The sequence below is a fragment of the Astyanax mexicanus genome, chromosome 4, assembly GCF_023375975.1.
Source record: "Astyanax mexicanus isolate ESR-SI-001 chromosome 4, AstMex3_surface, whole genome shotgun sequence".
Taxonomy (NCBI): Eukaryota; Metazoa; Chordata; class Actinopteri; order Characiformes; family Acestrorhamphidae; genus Astyanax; species Astyanax mexicanus.
Window position 1 is genome coordinate 23,061,019 of NC_064411.1, and position 23,493 is coordinate 23,084,511.

At 36.9% G+C, this 23,493-nt stretch overlaps 6 protein-coding genes across 17 annotated transcripts in view; 2 read left to right on the top strand and 4 right to left on the bottom strand.

Moving 5' to 3' along the window:
- The window catches only part of LOC125801162 (zinc finger protein 585A-like), a 270,147-nt gene extending 267,569 nt beyond the window's left edge, over positions 1 to 2,578 (bottom strand). For both annotated transcript variants that reach the window (XR_007438633.1, XM_049477394.1), the window contains exon 1: positions 2,495 to 2,578. The gene's annotated coding sequence lies outside the window, so the exon portion shown is untranslated. The remainder of the gene's footprint in view (positions 1 to 2,494) is intronic.
- The window catches only part of LOC111188979 (zinc finger protein 239-like), a 69,376-nt gene extending 54,613 nt beyond the window's left edge, over positions 1 to 14,763 (top strand). Inside the window, exons 1-2 of one of the 3 annotated variants that reach the window (XM_049478314.1) lie at positions 7,096 to 7,120; positions 13,438 to 14,763. In XM_049478314.1, coding sequence (XP_049334271.1) covers positions 13,572 to 14,273 — 702 coding nt within the window. In that variant the 5' untranslated portion in view covers positions 7,096 to 7,120; positions 13,438 to 13,571 and the 3' untranslated portion in view covers positions 14,274 to 14,763. Of the gene's footprint in view, positions 1 to 7,095; positions 7,121 to 8,831; positions 8,867 to 13,437 lie in introns of those variants that run through there. The other 2 variants (XM_049478315.1, XM_049478316.1) reach the window with 2 other exon arrangements.
- Positions 1 to 23,493, bottom strand: part of LOC125780501 (zinc finger protein 239-like) — a 1,096,042-nt gene that overhangs the window by 267,569 nt on the left and 804,980 nt on the right. The gene's annotated exons all lie outside the window — the stretch shown is intronic.
- Positions 1 to 23,493, top strand: part of LOC125801407 (zinc finger protein 239-like) — a 162,901-nt gene that overhangs the window by 54,100 nt on the left and 85,308 nt on the right. The gene's annotated exons all lie outside the window — the stretch shown is intronic.
- Positions 1 to 23,493, bottom strand: part of LOC111188533 (zinc finger protein 239-like) — a 280,707-nt gene that overhangs the window by 24,213 nt on the left and 233,001 nt on the right. The window lies entirely within an intron of this gene.
- Positions 1 to 23,493, bottom strand: part of LOC125801342 (zinc finger protein 239-like) — a 280,707-nt gene that overhangs the window by 24,213 nt on the left and 233,001 nt on the right. The gene's annotated exons all lie outside the window — the stretch shown is intronic.

Consider the following 23,493-nt stretch of genomic DNA (forward strand, 5'->3'; position numbering starts at 1 on the left):
CCACGGGCTACAGGGCTCAGCTGAGCCAGTCTGGAGCGTTTTTAAAATTTTTAAGTTCTTCTGTGTATGAAATAAAATAACCTCACTAACCGGATAATACAGCTCTCTACAGTTCATCTTTCAGCCCAAGCAGCTAACAGCAGAAGTTTAGAGCAGCCGTCCCGGAGTCACTGCTCGGATTACATTATAAACAGGTCAGTTAGCGCGCTGCTAACCTCAGGATGTTTATAACTACTGAGTTTAGTGGACCACGGCTACAAGGTTAGACTGTTGAAGGCTACTGGAGACTATTAAAGCAGGCAACGCAGCGTAAGCAAAAAAACAAAAAAAAACACACACACACCAAAATACAAGTTAAGATAAAATATGAAAACAAACATAATAAAGCATAAATAATTAAATTGAATTGCGGGCCAGATGTATGTTTATTTTGTTAACCCGTGAGGGGCTGTATGAAACCGCGTCGCGGGCCGGATGTGGCCCGCGGGCCGGTACTTTGAGACCCCTGGTTTAAACTATGCTTCCTTTATCATCACTTTAATAGCTGGGTCGGATCGAGACCGGATCACGTTCTCACCACAAGCACACCGCTCCAGAGTTCGTTTGGTACCGGACCGAGACCACCTCCTCTAGCTGGTCTCGGTCCGGTTCTTTTGATCCGCACCCGAGTGCGATTACTGTTTTTACACCTGCTCAATCGAACCGCACTAAAGTTGCAAACGGACCAGAGTTCGTTTTAACCGGACCAAACCGTGCTGGTGTGAAAACGCCCTAAAGTGCGCTGTGTTGATTTCACTTCTCCACCTCCCTGCCTCCTGCTCGGGTATGCTCCGCTCGTCCTCGGCTTGACTCGCTCCCAAGTCACGTGACCAGTCAAATCGCAGCCAGTGCGATTAGAGAATCACGTTTTAAAATATCGCGAGATTATCGCAAATGCAATTAATCGTTCAGCCCTAATCTCTGATAGTCCCATCACACTCTGTACTGCTGTGCTGTGAGGTCAGTTCAGTGCACTGTAGCATTAGCTAAACGCTAGCATTATTCTAATTAGGACACTTAAACGATCTCGTAATTCAGAGGATCCAGTGATGTTTAGGAGGAAAACGTGCACAGATTAAAACGTGCAGAATCCTAAACGTGAATTTAGCACAGAATGTGATAGAGGGGAATTTTTAAAAAGCCTGTTCATTTTTGCCATTTACAAAAACAGTTCAGACATGGAACCCCAAATATGGAAATATGTCACCAACTTCAAAATGACACAACTAAAAAGGCCTATAGGCTCTTTTCACGGGGCTGCCATTTCTAATTGAAAGTGAGCCTGTGATGGGAGGAGGTAGAAGTAAGTCCACACTCAACAATGGTGTGGAGCACATATCTTCAGCTCTTACCACGTTTAACCACAAACAATCTAGAAAAAAGGGCTGAAGAGGGATGTTTACTTACAAGAACAGTTTTGTTAAAAGGATACAGCAACTGTATTGAGGGGTACATCACTAATATCGAGTGTTAAGGTTTTAGCCAACATTAGCTAACCTCGCTAATGCTAGCTATCTGGCACTGGCCCGACTCTCCAAGCCCGGTGAACAGTGCTGCTAATGCTGCTAACCCGACTCTATAAAGCCTGGTGAACATTATGTAACTATATAAATATAATATTCTGGAAACCTTAGTTCTTTAAAAAAAAATAAATAATTCTAAAGCATTAGCAGCACTTTTGACAATTAACGAGCATTAGCGAGGTTATCTAATGTTGGATAAAACCTTAACACTCCTTCGATATTAGTAATGTACCCCTCTGTACTGTTGCTGTATCCTTTTAACAAAACTGCTCTTGTTAATAAACATCCCTCTTCAGCCCTTTTTTCTAGATCGTTCGTGGTTAAACGTGGTAAGAGCTGAAGATATGTGCTCCAGAACTGATCATTTACATTAATTAAATAAACAGAACCACAACATATCTGCACATACACAACCAAAATAATCCCAAACGATTATTAAGCATCTGAAACTGCACATATATCTATAAAATATGAACCAAAAGGAAATACAGCACATGAGCACACATTTTCAGGCTCAGTCACATGTAGTGTTTTGGCGCTGAAACGGCTGTACCTCAGAGCTGATAACCCGACCGGGGCAGAAATAATTAATTATTAGGTAAAATATGCTTCAATACCCGCTAAAAATGCACCGAAGAGTGACTAGAACTGATATAAGAGCTCATTTTGCCAGTAATTTTTATCAAAAATACTTAAAACAGCACTTTTTCATGGAGCTCCTCAGCTCTGTTTACCTCCTGCGCTGCACTCAAGCTCCTCTGGAGCTACGGGGGGCGCGGAGGGACAATTAATAAAAACACGCAGTTCTCTTGTTGGTGCAGAGAATTGTAGTTCAAAATAGAATCACAGCAAAATAATGACCTTTTTACTGTTACAACACATCAACCAACCTCCAACAGGAGAGAGAAAGAGAGAGAGAAACTTCTCCATACCTTCTGTAGTTCAGCTGATCCTGCTCTTCCTCCGGCGCTCCAGCTACAGACCCCGGAAGCTCAGCGTCATCCGGGTTATGTAGAGCCCCGCCCCCTCCCCCGCTATATCACATTATACCCCATCACCGCTAGAGGGAGCCCGCGAGGGAGTCCTCAATGCATGGAGCTGAATGGAGCTAAACAGCTAAAACTCTCATTTAAAACACTGTATAACTACTTCTCTGGAGTTTTCCTTTAATTTTACAAAGTAGACCAAAGTATTTCACTAAAATAGGAAAGAAAAAAATACCCCTATATTTCCATTTTCTACAACTAATGTTTTTATTCAGTAGATTTAATAGCATTACTGCTACTGATGCTGGAGTTACATACAGAGCTAATTTAAAATGATTAAAACTGCAGTTTATAAGCTTTAACAATTATATCTGCATAATGAAACAGTTATATTTGTTGTGTTTTGGAGAAATGAGTAAAAAAATCTATAAAGTATCAAACATTTATTTTTATGTTGTCTTTATTATTAACGTTTTATACTTTTTAGAATAAAAAAAAATGTTTTTATACATTTCAGACTCTGTCGAGTGGCTTGAGATTCAGAGCAGATTCTGAAGTGAGCTTTTTCCTCTATAGAGATTCTCTGATGATCTCTGATGATCCTCTATAACTCCAACAAATAGCACTTACTAATAATTACTATGGAAAGGTCAGTGTTGTTATTTGAGTACCTATTGTGACATTGATTCCAGTAGACCTTTTTTTTTTATCTAAATTTCATTTACATTTTCGTTGCATTTACCTTTTTTATGTCCTGCAGATTTTAACAAAAGCAGATCATACTGCAGCAGATCTTTTGTCTAATTTTAACTCACTTGATGAATATTCAAATATACAAATTTAAATAAATAATAGAAATAATTGTGCCTGTGAATTTAGGCACTGATCATGTTTAACAGCCTCTGCTCAACATTGATAACAGGTGAAAGACATTTAAGAATCTCTAAATGTGACAGATTGTCTCCAATTGTATTAGACTTTCTTACACATCATCATCCTATGCTCTATTAGGCACCATCGTGCCAGTTGGTGCTTGAACCTGCTTATTGCCGCTTGCAGCTATATTTAGTTTTAAAACTTACGTTTGCCTATGAATATCAAATGTGAAGTACCCTTCTATACAGAAATCAGAATGGTCCATTGTGATGTCAGAGAGTGATTTTACAGGGAGGAGCTGTGAATGACCTCAATTTATGGAAAGCTTTCAGAATACATAAATAGTAAGACTTTAGACAAGGTGAGCAACAAACAAGATCTGCTGCAGTACGATCTCCTTTTCAAGAACCTGCAGGAAATCAAGAAGGTAAATGCAAAGAAAATGTAATCATAATATTTTAAATGAAATTTCTTACAAAAAGGAACAGATTGTAATCACATTAAATCGTATTGAACCGAATCGAATTGTATCGTGACATAATTTGAGGTATCAAACATTTTCGTATAGCTGACTAAAATAATCGTATTGTATCGTATCGTAATGAATCTTGTGATTTACACCCCTAGATAATCCTGGCAAAAAATCCACCTGCAGAAAGTGGCAAACCTGCAAAGAGATATCTTACAGTTGTTGTTACATTGTTTGTTTTTAATGGTTTTTAATGATTTTATCATCAATTTATAGAAGTGTTTCATAAAATTGTTTGATGAAATGGTTTCATAAGTATTTTTATAGGGTGATTGAAAGGCTGTTTTATTTGTTTATCTATTTGTTAATTGGAAAAAAAATAAAACAATAATATGCAATATGTGGTTGCTACATTAATTCAGGCTTAAAAAAACAACAATACTGTAAGTAATCCAAAGTAATCAGATTACGTTACTCACTTGAAGTAATGTAACTGATTACGTTACAAATTACATTTTGATTGATGTAATCAGTAATCTGTAAGGGATTACATTTTAAAAGTAACCTTCCCAACACTGTCTGTGGAGCAGTTGAACTGTATTCTCTGGAGTGATTGTTCTCCATCCAATACATGACCTCACAAATTCTCTTGGTGCTGAATAAACTCATATCCCTACAGCAATACTCCAAAATCCAGTAGAAAGCCTTCTCTGCATAGCAGGAACTTTATTCTATTAAAAGCATGATAAGCTTCAGTGAAAAACACCTGATTTTAGAAGAATGGACAAGCTGTGCAAATACTTTATCAGCCTCATTTGGTACCTTGTAAAATGCATGAGATTTGTATTGATCTTTTGTCCTCATTTGACTCTTTCCATTCATTTCATTTAAAAATGTATATTATACAATAGTAATTATTATGTGGTATTTGTTGGGGTAGTTTAAAGTGACTCTAACAATGAAATACATTTTTCTGATAAACTGGTGCACATTTCTATCTCTTCTATCTCTGAGTGCCACTCGAACTGTAGCCATCTTACCTAAATTGAAATGTAAGTGCTTGGGGTTGTTGGGGCATTACTTGAAGTTTACCATCAACAGTGAGGATCAGGTCCATCTGGTACAGCTTCTATTACATACACAGTGTTAAAAAGGTTGTATCAATTTTATGTAAATTTTTTGAACAGTGTTAACTTGCATGGTAAATTTTGTCATTACAAAATTGTTTGAATATTCATGATGACCATCACAAAGTGAAGCATTAATTATTTAATACAAGGAGTAAGTGCTTCTCTGGTGGGTGGTCAAAATTGTACTATTGGTCAATTAAGTGAAAGCTCACCTTATTCAGTTAATTTTCAGCAATCAAAGTTTATTATTCAATTTTAAATTAAATATGGACTACATGATTTTATTATATTATATACCAATTTAACTAGCCAAATTAAGAATCACTTGTTAACATAGGGTTTCTTGGTGTAAAACACTCTTACATATTGAAAGAATCCTGAAGATTTCTTAGTTCTAATGGATATTTGTATTGAAGAAAGTGTTGAAAAGAAATGTCACAATTTCTACTTTAACCATAGTTCTGACCTTTGAGTAAAATTTGGTAAGTGCTATTTGTTGGGTAGTTTTAAGTGACTCAAGCAACCAGAGGTGTTTGTCTTATATTTCTACACAGAACCAGATTTAATCTGAACCCAAATAGTCTCATATTTTGTAGTAGAATGAGAATGCTTGCTGGACTCATATTATAAAAGCTGAAAAAAGTTTTTATAATTCTATAAACAAATAAACTCTTTAACAAATCTTATTTATTTTACAATTAATTAGTTTGAAACTGATATTTGCATATGAATTCAAACGCTTTTACTAGTGTGAAGTACCCTTCTATACAGAAATCAGGATGGTCCATTGTGATGTCAGAGAGTGATTTTACAGGGAGTAGGTGTGAATGACCTCAATTTATGGAAAGCTTTCAGAATACATAAATAGTAAGACTTTAGACAAGGTGAGCAACAAACAAGATCTGCTGCAGTACGATCTCCTTTTCAAGAATCTGCAGGACATCAAGAAGGTAAATGTAAGGAAAATGTAACCATAATATTTTAAATGAATTTTAGATAAAATGTTTGTACTGGATTTGTATTTGTATAAATGTTTGATACTTTATAGAATACAAATTGTACAACTATACAGAAAAAAAAAACAGAACAACCATAACTGTTTCAGCACCACAGAGATATTGTTAAATCTTATAAACTGCAGTTTTAATCATTTAAATGAGCTCTGCGTGTAACTCCAATATCAGTAGCAGGACCTTTGTGATTCTAGCAATGCTTGCCCAGAATCCAAAAAGATTTTCTGTCAAAATAACCGCCCCATTAAAAATTTAATAAAATTCAGTTTTGAGTCTGTAAATAAAATACTATAAACTAGTTTGAGAAAATAAAAAGCGTAAAATCAACTAAAAGCTTTTTGAAACTGAAACACATTAAATAATATAGATAATAAAAGAAAAGGTAAGAAATTGTTCTAAAACTAGTGTTGGTTGAAAAGACAGTTTTGTGCTGGCACTTTATTAATATATTCTGAATCAGGACACAACTCTTTAATAAAAGAAAAGAAAAAAATTCTTTGAGTTACTGACAGCATGTTTTATTCTAGGCGAATAGTAAAAATCGGTGGCATTTAGAAGTTTGTCTGTAATATATGATGCTGGTTGTTAAATTGTGTAATTTTTTAACAATGTAAAGTTGCTCAAAGAGTGATGTCATAATGTTTCTTTTCTTCTGTATTGTTCTGTATTCATATTACTTATCTTTATTGCGTTGTTATTATTATTATTAATATTATTATTAATATTATTATTATTATTATTATTATTATTGTTATTATGATGACTGAAAGTATCAGTTAAGGGCCAGCAGGAAACTATAATCCACAGTAATGGTTTTAAGTTTTTGTTTTTACTTTCATTTGCTAAATTTTTTATTGTTTATTATTACAGTAAAATAGCAAGTTTTCTGGAAAATTAGCAAATCAATGTTATTTAAAAAAAAACACTAGTGAAATTCCACCTCGTACCTGACCTTCTCCTCGCTAAAATCACTTCTTTTTAAATTTTATATTTTTACAAGGGGACTTTTATTTTGACGGGAAAGTCACGGATCTGTTCCTCCCGCAGCGCCGGATTAAGAGCAGGATCAGCTGAACTACAGAAGGTATGGAGAAGTTTCTCTCTCTCTCTCTCTCTCTCTCTCTCTCTCTCTCTCTCTCTCTCTCTCTCTCTCTCTCTCTCTCTCCATCACGCTGTTCTACATTCACTCCTACACCCACACCACCTTCAGCACCTTCAGCATGTGCAGCATTTACACCACCAGCACTGGATCTTCTCCTAGCTCTGCTTAGCAGTCTGACTCTGACCCACAGACACAGGAGGGGGGTTTGAGTAGGGCATACCTGTCAAGTTTTGGACTTAAAAATAAGGGATTTTTTCCGCCGCCCCAACAGCCCAACCGAGGGCTTGTGCTTTATATATATATATATATATATATATATATATATATATATATATATATATATATATATATATATATATATGAAATTGAAGGGTGCACAAATTTACAAGAAGGACATGGATCAGATATATTCCATAAGTAAATAATAGTCCTAAGGGGCCTACACAATTACTAATCTTTCATTAATACTTCTTTCTATTGTTCAGTCCACTCCTGATCAGTTCAGTTAATTTCAGCCCTCTCCACATTTTCTCTCTCTCCAGCTCAACCATCTCTTCTACCCCTTCTAAATAATACATTACACCACAATACTTGAGATTTAAACAAATTCTAACAAACCCTAAAACTAGCCCTGAACAAATAGAGTTTGGAAATTATAGTTATTGGCTGATCAGGCACATCAGGGCAGGGCATTATATATATATATATATATGTAGATTTTTCTCAAACCCTGAATATCTATCTAGCTAATTCTAAAGTTAAGCTAACTGAGTCTTAAACACACAATGGGTTTAATTTATGTTTTGATTCAGAGAAGAGTCTTTTTAACCAGCTATCAGAAACAATCTCATCACAGTTTACATGGTTAGTTACCTTTATTTTAGAAAAATCTCCGTATATCCAGATTAGTTTTAACGACAGCTGCTCCGACTAGCTGCCTGAACTCACACTAAACAGCTCTCCGCAAAACCAGCAAGCTGATTGGCTGTTTCTCCTGAAAGGCGGGACTTTCTCCTTGAACCGGCACCACGATTGGTTAAGAGACACACAGCGGTCAGTGCATTGTCGCCTGTGGCCTATATATTTTTTTATTTAGTATAATACGGGAAATTTACGGGAAAATACTAATACGGGAGGACGGCGGGAAAGAGGAGTAAAATACGGTAGTTTCCCGGCCAAAACGGGAGACTTGACAGGTATGGAGTAGGGGGTCGCGGAGCTGGGGATGGGGGGGCTTTACAGATCATACACAGGATAACGGAGCCTCACACTCCTGCCCCCCTCCCCCACATCACTAACACACACCTGAGATAAATCTGAACTAAATCTGAGATAAATCTGAACTAAATCTGAGATAAATGTGGGTTAAATCTGAGATAAATCTGAACTAAATCTGAGATAAATGTGGGTTAAATCTGATCTGGATCCGTCATAAAATCAGGGTCTCCAAACGCACAGTGGTCCAGTCTCAGCATGGATCTACTTCTGGGTTCAGACTGATAGCGGATCAGAACCAGGACAGATTTTACAGCGTTTATTACTGTTGTAAGTGTAACAGAGTAATAAAATACCTTTGTTTTAGATGAACTTTATAAAATGAGGCACTTTAATGCTGTTAAATGAAGTTTTGGCGGCCCCTGCTGTTTAGTGGTGAACTGCAGTTACGCTACGTTTGGTCTTTCTGAGCCACCGTACCTCAGCAGCGGTCTGTGTGTTTCTGTGCTGCGGGTAGGTGCTGAGCTCCGTGTTTTATTAATAAATAGTGGTTAAAAACATGTTTTAAGTTAAAAATGCTGCTATTAATTCGAGTATAAGACAGATTAAAAAGTGTTTTTGTAGAGAATTAACTGATTTAGGTAATAGTTAAGAGTTTATGAGCTTATTTCTCTCTTCTCTGTTAGAAGTTAAGTGAGAGTAACACGAGACTCAGTTTTCCTTCCACTGTCTGTACCAGCAGAGTTATAGAATATCAGCTAATCCTATTATTATTATTATTTTTTTATTATTAATGATAATTATTTTGATTTATTTATTCAGTTCTGTCTTAACTGCAGATGCCACTCAGGTAAAAAGGAAAAAAAAGTACATATTGTTTTCCAGTTATTACATGTAATGAAGGATGCACAGTTAATTGATGTACACTTATTGCAAGTGTTATCTGTATTTTAAGGATTTTGGTAGATATGTCAAACAATATTAAGCAATGTTTAATAAAAGTAGCATAATAAAGAAATTCATTATTTAATTTACTGACAGCTTTTTTATTCTAGGCGAATAAACAGAATATATTGATAAACCGCAAAATTGTTTTACCCAGCAACTCTAGTCAAACCTCTAAAATCCACTGGTTTTGTTTATTCTCCTTGTATAAAGCATGCTGTCAGTGGCTAAAATAAATGTATTTTATTTTTAAATATATATTATAATTCTACTTGCATTAAAAAATATTGTGTTCTGAGTCAGAATATTATCATAAAGTACCAGCGCTAAACTGTATTTCTCAACAACACTCTTAATATGGACATTACAAACAATTCAAACAAGAACCTGATTTCAGCTTTGTGAGGCTATCAGAATATCCTAGAATAAAATAACGTTAAATTTGTGTTCAAAAACAGTTACTTAGCTGACAAGCTAAAGTTATCAGCGATTGTTTATCCGGGTAGCTAATGTTAGGTAGCTAGCTAAAGTTGCAAGCGCTTTATAACAGATAGCTAATTTTAGCTCGGTAGCTAAAGTTACCAGCGTTTTTTAATCAGAATCTAATGTTAGCTTGAAAGCTAAAGTTGCAAGTATTTATAACAGGCAGCTAATTTTAGCTAGCTAGCTAAAGTTGCATCTAAAGCTTGCTTACTAGCTAAAGTTGCAAGAGCTTTATAACAGTTATCTAATTTTAAATAGGTAGCTTGAGTTGCAAACGCTTTACAATCAGTAGCTAATGCTTGCTTACTAGCTAAAGTTGCAGGCGCTTTATAACAGGTAGCTAATGTTTGCTAGGTAGCTAAAGTTACCAGCTTTTTTTTTAAATCAGTAGCTAATGTTAGCTTGCTAGCTTGAGTTGCAAGCACTTGTTACAGGTAGCTGATGCTAGCTTACTAGCTAAAGGTACCAGCATTTTTATAGTTGGTAGCTAATGTTAGCTAGTTAGCTAAAGTTGCAAGCATGTTATAACTGGTAGCTAATGTTAGCTAGCTGCAAGCGTTTTATTACCGTTAGTTAATGTTTGCTAGTTGCAAGAGTAGCTAAAATTTGCTTGATAGCTAAGATTCCAGCATTTTATAACCGGTAGCTAACATTAGCTAGTTAGCCTAAGTTACCAGATTTTTTTTAAACCAGTAGCTAACATTAGTTACCTAGCTAAAGGTACCAGTTATGTATTTTCACCATAACGATGCTCTTGCCAATATGACAAAACACTAAAATAAAAATATATATATTTCAAGAACACACTACTGCAACAAAATGAACTTTTAATTTTATATTTGCCATATATTATTTAATACGATTTATGGCACACCCATTACTGAGATATTAAATAATACAACAATTTTATCAGATTTGTAACAGTCAACGATCCACAATGTCAGGATATTAATGATGCACTCTAAATATCTCCATATATCCAGGATTAAAGTAAAATAAATGATACTGGACAAATATAATCTGTCTTTAGTAGATATATAACGGTAAATGAGAACAATGTGAATTTTTCTTTAGCTAAAAAACAAAACAAAAAAAAAACAAAAAAAAAGGTGCGTTATATGGCACGATATTTCAGGGTATAATATTGTTCACAATATTTCAAAGTGGCTGAGAGATTTCAGTGCAGCAGCAGTGTGTGAACAGTTGGAATGATCTGCGTTTCTGTGCGCTCTCAATATGTGTGTGACAGGGCGCCATCAGGGTTGCTTTCGCCGCACTGCGCGAGCTCTTCGTGTTTATGCGCGTTTTGTGCAAAGTAACATTTTGCTCTGCGCCTTTTGGGTATCCATTTTGATACCCAGCCTTATAGAGGAGTGTGATATTAAAATCACAGCTTAATAACCTAAGAATGCCTCAACCAAGGGTGTCAAAAGTATTCACACTCATTACTCAAGTAAAAGTATAGATACTGGGGATTACACATACTTTTGCAGAAGTTGAAGTATCAACTCAAACCTTTGCTTAAGTAAAAGTACAAAAGTATTGCTTTTAAAACGACTTAAAGGTATAAAAATAAAAGTAATGTAAGGGGAAAATTGACCTTATAAACAGAAGCCTTGGCTGCACTACATGAACCTATATTGCACAACCACCAATTACTAGTTGCCTGTAAGTATTGTAATAAAAAAATATTAAAAACTTGTCAAATTTACAGCCCACACAAGCTCTACAAATGAACTTACAACACTGAATCATAGCCTTGATCTAGCAAGCAGACCTTGGCATGTACCAAGACAAAGCAAACATTTTAAATTCACCATTAGTGCATCACTAGGTTACCACAAATTTTGTCCACTATTGACTGTAGGAAACATTCAGTTTACCTCCGAAAAGAGTTGTTTTTACATACAACCATTCCATAGCCTTTCGCTGCAGCTGGCGACGCATTATTGTCAGCGCAGTTCACTTAGAATGCTGTGTATCTACTTCTTGTGTCAAGAATCAAAACACTGCAGCGGCGTGTTTGTTTTTATAGCCATGTGACATCACAGGGTCCGCGATGTGACTATTGCACATGCGCACATCGCAATGTCTATGCTTAAACAATATATCGTGCAGCCCAAGAGCATAGCATTAAATCCTTCATCATGCAGGAACTGCTGACACAATCCAGCCACATGAGGTCTAGCATTGTCCTGCATTAGGAGGAACCGAGGGGCCACTGCACCAGCATATGGTCTCACAATGGGTCTTAGGATCTCGTCTCGGTACCTAACTGCACGCAGGCTACCTCTGGTGAACACATGTCTGTGAGGCCCTCCAAAGAAATGCCTCCCCACACCATTACTGACCCACTGCCAAGTCAAGTAGTTATTATTGTCAATACTGCATATGTACAGGACATACAGACAATTGACATTAAGTTGCTCTCCTTTCCAGGATGATGAGTGATTGTGTGCTGGGGACAGCATTGGGATGGGGGGTGGAGCAGGGTGAGAGTTCAGCCAGAAAGCATAGGTACTGAAGTGCTCTGTGGTCCCCACCTGCAGAACGACTCCTTTGCTGAGTATGTTTTGTTAATTGAAATTGATTGTCAATCAGTGTGGACAGTTCTTTTCAAAGAAATTTGATTTACTTGGAGTTATTGTGTATTGTGTTATTGTGTTTAAGTGTTCCTTTAATTTTTTAGCAGTGTATATATATATATATATATATATATCACTATTTATAATGTTATTATTTGCCAGATGCACTTGAACTCCATATAAGAAATTTAGGTGAAATCAAAATAAAGGTAAATATAGTTTTGAACCGTTTGTAGTTTCATTTTTAGTAGGTAAAATATTTTGTTTTAGGTAATATCGCCCATCTCTATGTGAAATGCTGAAAAACACTTTATGGGTTTAAATAGTCATATCGCTTTTCAAATCTACAGTATTTTATTTACTAAATGTGTAGCTACACTTCCAAGACAACTAATAAGATGTGATGATATTTAAGGTGGAATTGAAATTTCAGGGAAAATGTTAATTCATTAGCTAGGCTGAGCTAACGTAAAAAGATTAAAAAACATGATACATATTGTTCAGATAGCTGGTTTACAGGCTTTAGTAACATTTAGTTAGAGTTGATGAAATTGTGGGTAACGTTAGTTTCTGTAAAACTGCAGCAGGTCTTGGAGCTTCTGCTGCTCTCTGGCTCCGGAGATGAAGTTGGGCTTAGTTTCAGCAAGCCAGGAAATTACAGATATTTATAAGCAAGATATTCATAAGATAAAATGACACCTTTATTGTAAACAAAAAGGGAAGTCAATATAGTACAGTATTAATTGTATGGATTAGTGTATTTCAGTGTAAAGTGAGATACTAAAGTATTTGTCAAACATGGTATTCAGTAGTGGACAGCAGCAGAGTTTATGCTACATATATTTTGTGGCTGCAGCCTGCTGACAGTCTACTGCAGAACGAGCTAAACTCCATATTATAATGTCTATGGATTTAGAATGAGACAAAAGTATAGAAGCTTTTATGGTAATATAAAGGTGTCCCAGTATTTACCATATAGTGTAACTGATTTAGTTAAGTCTCTTAATTTCAGTTACTTAACAAGCTTTTATTTTAATACACTAAATTATTTCTTCTTTTTTTTCTTTTCAGAAATGAAAATATTATAGGATTTCTCCTGAAATCTATGAAAGAGGTGAAGCACAAGCCATCCTGAAGAATCTCCAGAACACGCAGAAATTGTTTGATACATTTAACAGACAGAGGAAACAGAGGAAAGTCCCGACATGGAGAAACATCAGCACTCTGTCAAGAGTTTTACTAAACAGAGTAATCTCAAAAATCACCAGCGCATTCACACAGGAGAGAAACCGTATCACTGCTCAGACTGTGGAAAGAGTTTTACTAAACAGAGTAATCTCAAAAATCACCAGCGCATTCACACAGGAGTGAAACCGTATCACTGCTCAGACTGTGAAAAGAGTTTTAATCAACAGAGTACTCTCAAAAAACACCAGCGCATTCACACAGGAGAGAAACCGTATCACTGCTCAGACTGTGGGACGAGTTTTAATCAACAGAGTCATCTTAAACTGCACCAGCGCATTCACACAGGAGTAAAACCATATTACTGCTCAGACTGTGGGAAGAGTTTTAATCAACAGAGTACTCTCAAAATTCACCAGCGCATTCACACTGGAGAGAAACCGTATCACTGCTCAGACTGTGGGAAGAGTTTTACTACACAGAGTAATCTCAAAATTCACCAGCACATTCACACAGGAGAGAAACCGTATCACTGCTCAGACTGTGGGAAGAGTTTTTCTACACAGAGTAATCTCAAAATTCACCAGCACATTCACACTGGAGAGAAACCGTATCACTGCTCAGAGTGTGGGAAGAGTTTTACTCAACAGAATCATCTCCAAAAACACAAGTGCAGTAACACAGAAGAGAAAACTATCCCAAATTTGTTCCACGGCAATTAAAAGTACAAATCCTAAATCTTTCTGACAGAAAACCTTATCCTACACTAATGTATTACTCTGTCACTTGGGACACGTTCCACCAGAAACAAACATGAACTGAATTTAACAATCGATTTTACAGGTTCAGCAAAATTATTCTTATCCAGGGATGATGTTTACTGAATTCCATGTTATGTTTTCTCGTATGTTTGATATTCCAGGACATTCTTTGTGAGACAGAGCTCAGTTTTTAGGGTAGTTACAGTAGGAGTTCAGTTCTGAAGAAGGGAAGGTCGTTCAAGTTCAAACGAGGGCACTGCCAGAGCTTGCTCCAGACATTAGATTAGCATTAGATTAACATAGTCTTTAACATTTAGATGTCATAGTTGTTAGGAGTAGAGTAGTATTCTTGCAACTAAACGATTTTGTCGCTGGAACACCCACTACACCCACTTTACCTATTTTTGGTGGCCTAAAGGAATTTACTAACCCCCCCCTGAACACACACATACCACAAACCCCATCCAGGATGCACTGGAATTAGAATAAGCCTTGATGGCACTTTTCACAAAACAAGCCTAAATATCAAATGACATACCTGAGTTTTTTATCTCTCCAGTCCTCTCAAGAGACCTAAATGCTAGTTGGTAAACCTTGTACATATTCCTCCAGCGAACACTAATTCAGACAACCGTCAAACTTTGGACTTCTACGACATTAGTCACCATCTATGACTGTCTCCCAAATGAGGTGGACCAACAGTGCCATCATCAAGGCGAAGACCCGACTACAAATATAATATAATATAATTCAACTTGCTAAAATCCACAGAAACGCAATCCACAAAGTGTTGCTGCAATTTAAGAGTTTATGCTTGGTTAGTCCTGCAAAGCATTGAGAAAATAAGACTCATTTAGTTAAAAGAAATGTTCAAAGCTCCAAAAGCTTCCATTCCCAGCCTTGTAAGCTGAAATTCTGTGGTGTAAACTGATCTCTCTCACACCCGTCATAAATTCTGATCAACAGGCCAGGCGAAGAGAATTTCTCAAAAAGAAGAACAAATAAGAATATACATTAACTAAATAAAAAGTTATTTTACAAAATATCTACTAAATAATATGCCACTTCTGGTATATGGGTATAGATGCTGTCCTGATTACATTTTCATACACCGTCAAGTCTGAATCAACAAGGTTTAACTAGCATTTGATAATTTTGCTTTATTTGGTTATCAGTGGTTTAACCATGTTTGTATTATCTTTTCAATTTTTTAACTGGGTTTAAATAGAAACATGACTCTGTTTTCTTTTTGACAATGCACCATCCTTTGTTATCTTGAATCAACCTATTTGTAGGAAAAACACATCATTTACATTTATTTAGACTCAATTCTAAGATTTTCCTTGAATTTATCCTCATGAATTGGTATGCTGAATATTGTATTTTGATCCACTGTTTGATTGAGATGTCTTTTGGTTTGGTCTATTAATTTAAAAAATATGAAATCTCAGAAATTGCTCCAAAACCAATGAAAACACAGACACGTAGGTTGCTCCTCCCCCAAAGCCCACAGAGCCAATGGTAGCCTTAAGGTCCAAACAGATTCAGTCAGAGAGTGACAGACAGAGTAGCGGTGGAGAATGAAAGTGGAGAGTGTCCAGGATTACAGATGGATCAGTTCAGTCTTTAGTGGTTGTTGAGGAGTTTGGAGTTTAGCTCCTGTTACGTGCAAATGCACGCAGGGCATGTTTGTGTGTATGTTTGTGTGTGTCTGCAGGTACAGCCTGGGGTGTGGTCCAGGTGCTGAGGTTCCACAGTGGGTGGAGCTCCTTTTATTTAATGTCTGCCACCAGAGGATAATGGAGGACAGATGGGACAGACACCACAGAGGGAGAGCAGTGGCCATGCTGTTTGATGGGGGAGAAACCATGTGGCCCAAACATACTGCAATGCTGCAACATACCATTATGTATTTCTGAGAATCAGTTCTAAAATGGCTAATAGCCAGTCGTTTTTTGTTTGCTTATTTGTTTCTTTTTAGGTGCTGGACAGGTAAGAAGGAGCGCGCTCATACATTTTCCATCACGCAGGCCTTCTTTTGTTAAACACCCTAGGTAAGGGGCGGGCACCACTCTCTGTATGTTTTATTTATTATATTAGGTTTAGTGTAGTTAGTTTTTGTTTTCATTGTTTCATTAGATAAGTTGTTATTCTTTTTGTTAAGTTAGCTTAGGGATTTGGTTTGTTTTGTTAAGTTCTTTTCTTTGGTGCCGTCCTGAGTTCAGCCCTTCTTTTGTTTTCATTTAAGTATCTTTTTGAGAACTTTGTATTTTTGTAAATATTGGACTTGGATTTTGTCACTGTATATATTGATTTGTGACTTCAGTAAATGGTTAAATTTAAATTTCTCTGGTCTGTGGTTTTCTCCCTCACAGTTTCACACACCCATACACTCATTAAACTTATCCACAATGTTACATACCCCTCTTATCCCTAGACAAATAAATGGGGTTGTAACACTCCTTTAGTTTAGTTTAGCATTTTAGCTTCAGTTTAGCGATAGCTTAGCATTCTTAGTGCAACTCATTTAACCTTCTTTAAAGCTCACCTTCCGCGAAAATCTGATTTTTCTTGTTTTTTTGTGGAATACAGTTGGTCTCTCCGAGTTGAATGTGTACACCTGCACATTAAACTGTTTTGCAGCCCCCATTGTCTGCAGGAGCTAAGCAAAGAAATCCCCCCTCCCCCCCTCCGAAAAACGGGTGAATTTTGAATTATCTTTCTGCCTACGTAGGCAGAAACTCACAGACCAGCCCACCTTGGCTCGAGAAACTCCCAGAGGCGGAGCTGAAGCGACGCAACATCACCACTCATCAGTTGGAGGGGCGTCGCAGTGCTCCTAGCCAATCAGAGGAGAGATATTTGCCTGCTGTTTGCATGTATGAATATTCATGAGCAAAGCTGGAATCCGGTCATTTTGGACACACCCCTAAAACAGTCCATTAAAAAAGAGCTATACAGAGACACCTGAGCACTTTTTTTTTACAAAAACGGCTCACATGTCATTCATTCATACTAGAGACCACAACTAGACATTTTAAAATGAAAGAAAAAATGACGGAAGGTGAGCTTTAAGCATAATAATACTAGCTTTCTTAGTTAAGACAACTAAAGCAGTTTTACGATCTATGAAGCCACGCATTATGCATACAAAGTTTCAGCTGAACAGAGACCGTCAGGCTCAACCCAGAAGCCACCAGTCCGGAAGCGACCAGCAAACCAGCTGAGAGTGAAGGGATTTTCTTGTGGGTTCTGAAGGGACTCCGTGCTGACACCAGGAAGTCAAACCATCTTGCAGACAGACTCACGTGATTCTTTCTCAGGGTGAAGAAACAGACGACCACGCTACAGACGGACGGCACCAATGCAGGCCCACTTTAACGTCTCAGAGTAAGGCAGAGCTGGCAAATGGTTTTGGTTTGGTTGAATCCATAAATCTCCCTGTAGTATAGATAACTCCTTTTCAGTTGCTTGGTTGTAAATAAGAACCGGCTTTGTAGACTTAAAATAACTTAGTTCATCCTTTAGAAATCCCCACTTATTAATTTTCATTAATCTGACAAGTCATTCCTTACTATACCGAGATTATAAAATGTTTTTCTTTTAATTCTTGTTTCATTAGATAAGTTGTTATTCTTTTTGTTAAGTTAGCTTAGGGATTTGGTTTGTTTTGTTAAGTTCTTTTCTTTGGTGCCGTCCTGAGTTCAGCCCTTCTTTTGTTTTCATTTAAGTATCTTTTTGAGAACTTTGTATTTTTGTAAATATTGGACTTGGATTTTGTCACTGTATATATTGATTTGTGACTTCAGTAAATGGTTAAATTTAAATTTCTCTGGTCTGTGGTTTTCTCCCTCACAGTTTCACACACCCATACACTCATTAAACTTATCCACAATGTTACATACCCCTCTTATCCCTAGACAAATAAATGGGGTTGTAACACTCCTTTAGTTTAGTTTAGCATTTTAGCTTCAGTTTAGCGATAGCTTAGCATTCTTAGTGCAACTCATTTAACCTTCTTTAAAGCTCACCTTCCGCGAAAATCTGATTTTTCTTGTTTTTTTGTGGAATACAGTTGGTCTCTCCGAGTTGAATGTGTACACCTGCACATTAAACTGTTTTGCAGCCCCCATTGTCTGCAGGAGCTAAGCAAAGAAATCCCCCCTCCCCCCCCTCCGAAAAACGGGTGAATTTTGAATTATCTTTCTGCCTACGTAGGCAGAAACTCACAGACCAGCCCACCTTGGCTCGAGAAACTCCCAGAGGCGGAGCTGAAGCGACGCAACATCACCACTCATCAGTTGGAGGGGCGTCGCAGTGCTCCTAGCCAATCAGAGGAGAGATATTTGCCTGCTGTTTGCATGTATGAATATTCATGAGCAAAGCTGGAATCCGGTCATTTTGGACACACCCCTAAAACAGTCCATTAAAAAAGAGCTATACAGAGACACCTGAGCACTTTTTTTTTACAAAAACGGCTCACATGTCATTCATTCATACTAGAGACCACAACTAGACATTTTAAAATGAAAGAAAAAATGACGGAAGGTGAGCTTTAAGCATAATAATACTAGCTTTCTTAGTTAAGACAACTAAAGCAGTTTTACGATCTATGAAGCCACGCATTATGCATACAAAGTTTCAGCTGAACAGAGACCGTCAGGCTCAACCCAGAAGCCACCAGTCCGGAAGCGACCAGCAAACCAGCTGAGAGTGAAGGGATTTTCTTGTGGGTTCTGAAGGGACTCCGTGCTGACACCAGGAAGTCAAACCATCTTGCAGACAGACTCACGTGATTCTTTCTCAGGGTGAAGAAACAGACGACCACGCTACAGACGGACGGCACCAATGCAGGCCCACTTTAACGTCTCAGAGTAAGGCAGAGCTGGCAAATGGTTTTGGTTTGGTTGAATCCATAAATCTCCCTGTAGTATAGATAACTCCTTTTCAGTTGCTTGGTTGTAAATAAGAACCGGCTTTGTAGACTTAAAATAACTTAGTTCATCCTTTAGAAATCCCCACTTATTAATTTTCATTAATCTGACAAGTCATTCCTTACTATACCGAGATTATAAAATGTTTTTCTTTTAATTCTCATTTATCTTCATACACTGTGATTTTATATCTAATAGCTACATTTATGACATTTTAATGGATTATTAACTCGTATCTGTGTGATTTAATAAAATTCTTTTTACATTACAAAACCTGTAATTTCAGTGTGTTTTCTGTATAACTTGGTTATGAAAATTACTGTTCCTGGTAGAAGAAGACACGCCCCTGATATGTCATGTGTTATTAATTAATTGATTAATTAACTAATTAATTAATCTAATTCAATTAATTTAACATCTTAATTAGCACCAGGTATTAAACTGCTGAGTTCGCTACACTGAACAGATTTCAATTTAGTTTCGCATTCTATACATGTAAGAATGCATTAAAACATTCTGTCATTCTGCCAGATTTCTGAAGCTTGTTATAGACCATTTCAGATGAATATTCATGAGCGTAGGAAGTGACGTAGCTGTTCCTAGGACACTTCCGTTTAGCGGTAAACTGCGTTCAAAACAGTGCACGTAACTTCTTAATTTAAACCTTATAAATGAATAAATAAATACATGCATAAATAATTGCATAGGTAAATATTTATATATTTATTAATTTATATGTACATTTATGTATTTATTTATATGTTCATTTATTTATTTCAACATTTATTGATTAATTTATTTCCACATAAGTATTAATTTATTATTTACCTATACAATTATTTATAAGTGTATTTTTTTTAATTATATATTTATTTATTCATATATATGTGCATTTATTTATATATTTATATGTGCATTTATTTATTTATACTTCTGTCATTTTTAGTCCTCCATAATAAACACGCCTGCTTTCATTTTTTACACTGCTAACCTGCCATGCAGTTACAGTGTCGGCTCACAACTTTTCCCTCATTTTAAAATAGCGCCACCTGAAGCGTCAAAGGAACAGACATGCGCAGTAACTTTGCTGTTGTTTTCCCTCATTAAAACGGTCTATAAAAGCACTTCATCAATATCTGCTTCTTGGCACCCTCCAGTACCACACAATTTTTTATGTTAGCGGAGGTCCTTTGAAAACACGTCCAAAGGTGCCTTCAACAAAGAGATCTTCACGGTATCTGATCTGAGATCAGCGTATGGATTGCAGGGAAGTACACTGTATACATGAACATGAAGAAACTCATGTAAGAATGTATGTTTACCTTTTAGTTTAAAATGGATTTTCTAGGCTATATTTATTGTAGTTCTACTGACAAGCTGGCACCACTGTGAAAACATTGGAGGACGCACATTGGAGTAACACTGCATATGTGGGTCATCTCAGAACTGATGTTGGCTTGAACTCCTGACTGGACATTCAAAAATGTCTGCATCTGGTTCCTTAGAGTCCAGTAATTCCATAGATTGAGCCATGACTGGACCCTCAAGATCAGAAAAGACCTCCTGCATCTGGGTGGGCAATGCTGACTCGATCTTGATTATGTAGGCTGACTGCACATTCTAAACTACTGGAACAGAGAACTGAGCTTGTATGTGTGGAGGAAATTGGGATACTGAGCTGCGGTGAGTATAACTTGAGTCGATCCAACCAGTCATTGTAATTACAAAATACATTTATTGGAAAAGACAAAGACATACATACAGGGTTAGGACATACAGTTTACAAGACAAATGATAGATGATAGATGAGAGCATGATCTGGCTCTCATTTTCTTTACAACCATGTTTATACCACTTTCTAGGAGGGACAGACATTCTAGAAACATCCATACATGTTACAGTCATCTCTTATTTGTGTTAAATCTTCAACACAGTGTTCAATGAAATACATCATTTAAAATGGATTAATAGTCTCAATTTCCCTCACATATTGTTCTTGATTTATTTACCTTAATAAAAAAAAATCATAATTTAAAAACTGTTTTTAATATTTTGTCTGATAAACCCTCATTTCATATAAGTGTAGGTTATATTAGACTGTGAATTTTGTTTAATAGATGATAAATGGCTGGCTGACTTTATCAACACTACTTTAAACTATGAATATAAGTATATAAACTTGCTAGCTAGCTAAGTAGCCTAAAATTTTGTTTTTGGCTAGCTGACTATCAAAGATACTGTAAACTATGGTAGCTATGGGTTAGCTAGCTAGGTTAAGTAGCTAATCCTGCGAGCCAATTAGCCTGAAAATGCACACCACTTAAAACCTTCCTGTTCACTAAATTAATATTTTTTAAATAAAAAAATCTTACCTTCACAAAGTGTGCATCTTTTCTGCACCTCCAAGATGGCTGGATCCAACTGCCCAGTCTTTTTTCATTTAGCAGATGACGCATTTTGTCCGCCTCTAATTTAATTTGATTGGTTGTTTCTCTGAATCAGTCACTTTTCTTTTTGCCCTCAGAAAACTTTAGTGTAAGTAAAACTCCCATCTGCCCATTTCACAGCTTCTGCTGCTCGGACAAACACTCAAACACACCTGTGCTTCTTATTAGAAAGCCATTACAAAACCTTTTATTTGATTTCATTACTTTTATTATATTTATTTCACATCTAAATCTAAATTTTTTGGAAAAAAAAAATATTTTGTTTTTGCTTCTATATTGGACATTGTCCGATCCAAACAGTATAAAAGTACTTACACTATACTAAAATATTCTTATTTTTTACATTTGTTTTGGTCAATTTTGACTACACGTCAAATTAAAAGCCCCCAAAATAACCCACTCTCATTTTTTGGCAAGTCTGTGCCTGAAGAAGATTCAGTTTAGAACCATAACTTTGCAACAAAGGGGGGACAAACCTCTTAGCCAACCAATTTGGCCATTCAACATGGGGGTTCAAACAGGCATGAACCTCATCCCCATCATGGGAGGGGAAATACACCAACTCTTACTGCACCTGTAGGGAAGAAAAGCAAAAAAACAATAAATTAAGAAAAAGTAAACACACTAAAATAAACCACATGAAAAAAGCACAGAATACAATAATTTTAGCACACTGATGAAACACTTATTTAATCTAATACGTGCACACCACCACCAGGAAAATGTGGCACTGCAGTCTAAGGCTAGGCCGGTCATTCCCGTGGGGTCCAACTCCAGATGGAGATGCAGAGCTATAAAGGCAGCAGCGGATACATTTCCAGGGGCAGTTATCTGAATCCCCTGATAAATTTTTCCAAAAGCCTCAAACTGGAGGAACAGGAAATACTGACAGGTCTTAATAATCCTCCTCCTTTCACCCCAAAATCTCTCTCAGGTTCCTAACACAACTAGAAAAATCATAAGAGCTGACAAATATGCAGTAAAAAACTTACCCTGGAACAATAGTGAAACCCCTAACCTCAATCTAGAGGAGCAGCAGTCCCTACTACAATTACGCTGTGATAACTCCATTATCATTAAACCCGATGATAAAGGCAGCGCCACAGTAATTATGGATAGGGACGCCTATATAGAGGAAGCAAAAAGACAATTAATTCAGGAGGAATATTATAAAGAACTCCCTGCACCTATTGTTCTAGAGACAGTTCCAGAGTTGCTACTGTGCACTCTTGCTGCTTTACTATCTGTGGCTTTCTCTGCATTGCTACTGTGCACTCTCGCTGCTTAACTACAAGTGGCTTTCTCTGCACTGCTAGTGTGCACTCTCGCTGCTTTACTATCTGTGGCTATCTCTGCGCTGCTACTGTGCACTCTCTCTGCTTTACTCTCTGTGGCTTTCTCTGCGTTGTTACTGTGCACTCTCTCTGCTTTACTCTCTTTGGCTTTCTCTGCGTTGCCACTGTGCATTCTCTCTGCTTTACTATCTGTGGCTTTTTCTGCACTGCTAGTGTGCACTCTTGCTGCTTTACTGTCTGTGGCTCTCTCTGCACTGCTACTGTGCACTCTTGCTGCTTTACTAAGTGTGGCTTTCTCTGCACTGCTACTGTGCACTCTCTCTGCTTTACTATCTGTGGCTTTCTCTGCGATGCTAGTGTGCACTCACGTGCTTTACTATATGTGGCTTTCTCTGGGTTGCTACTGTGCACTCTCTCTGCTTTACTATCTGTGGCTTTCTCTGCGTTGCCACTGTGCATTCTCTCTGCTTTACTATCTGTGGCTTTTTCTGCACTGCTAGTGTGC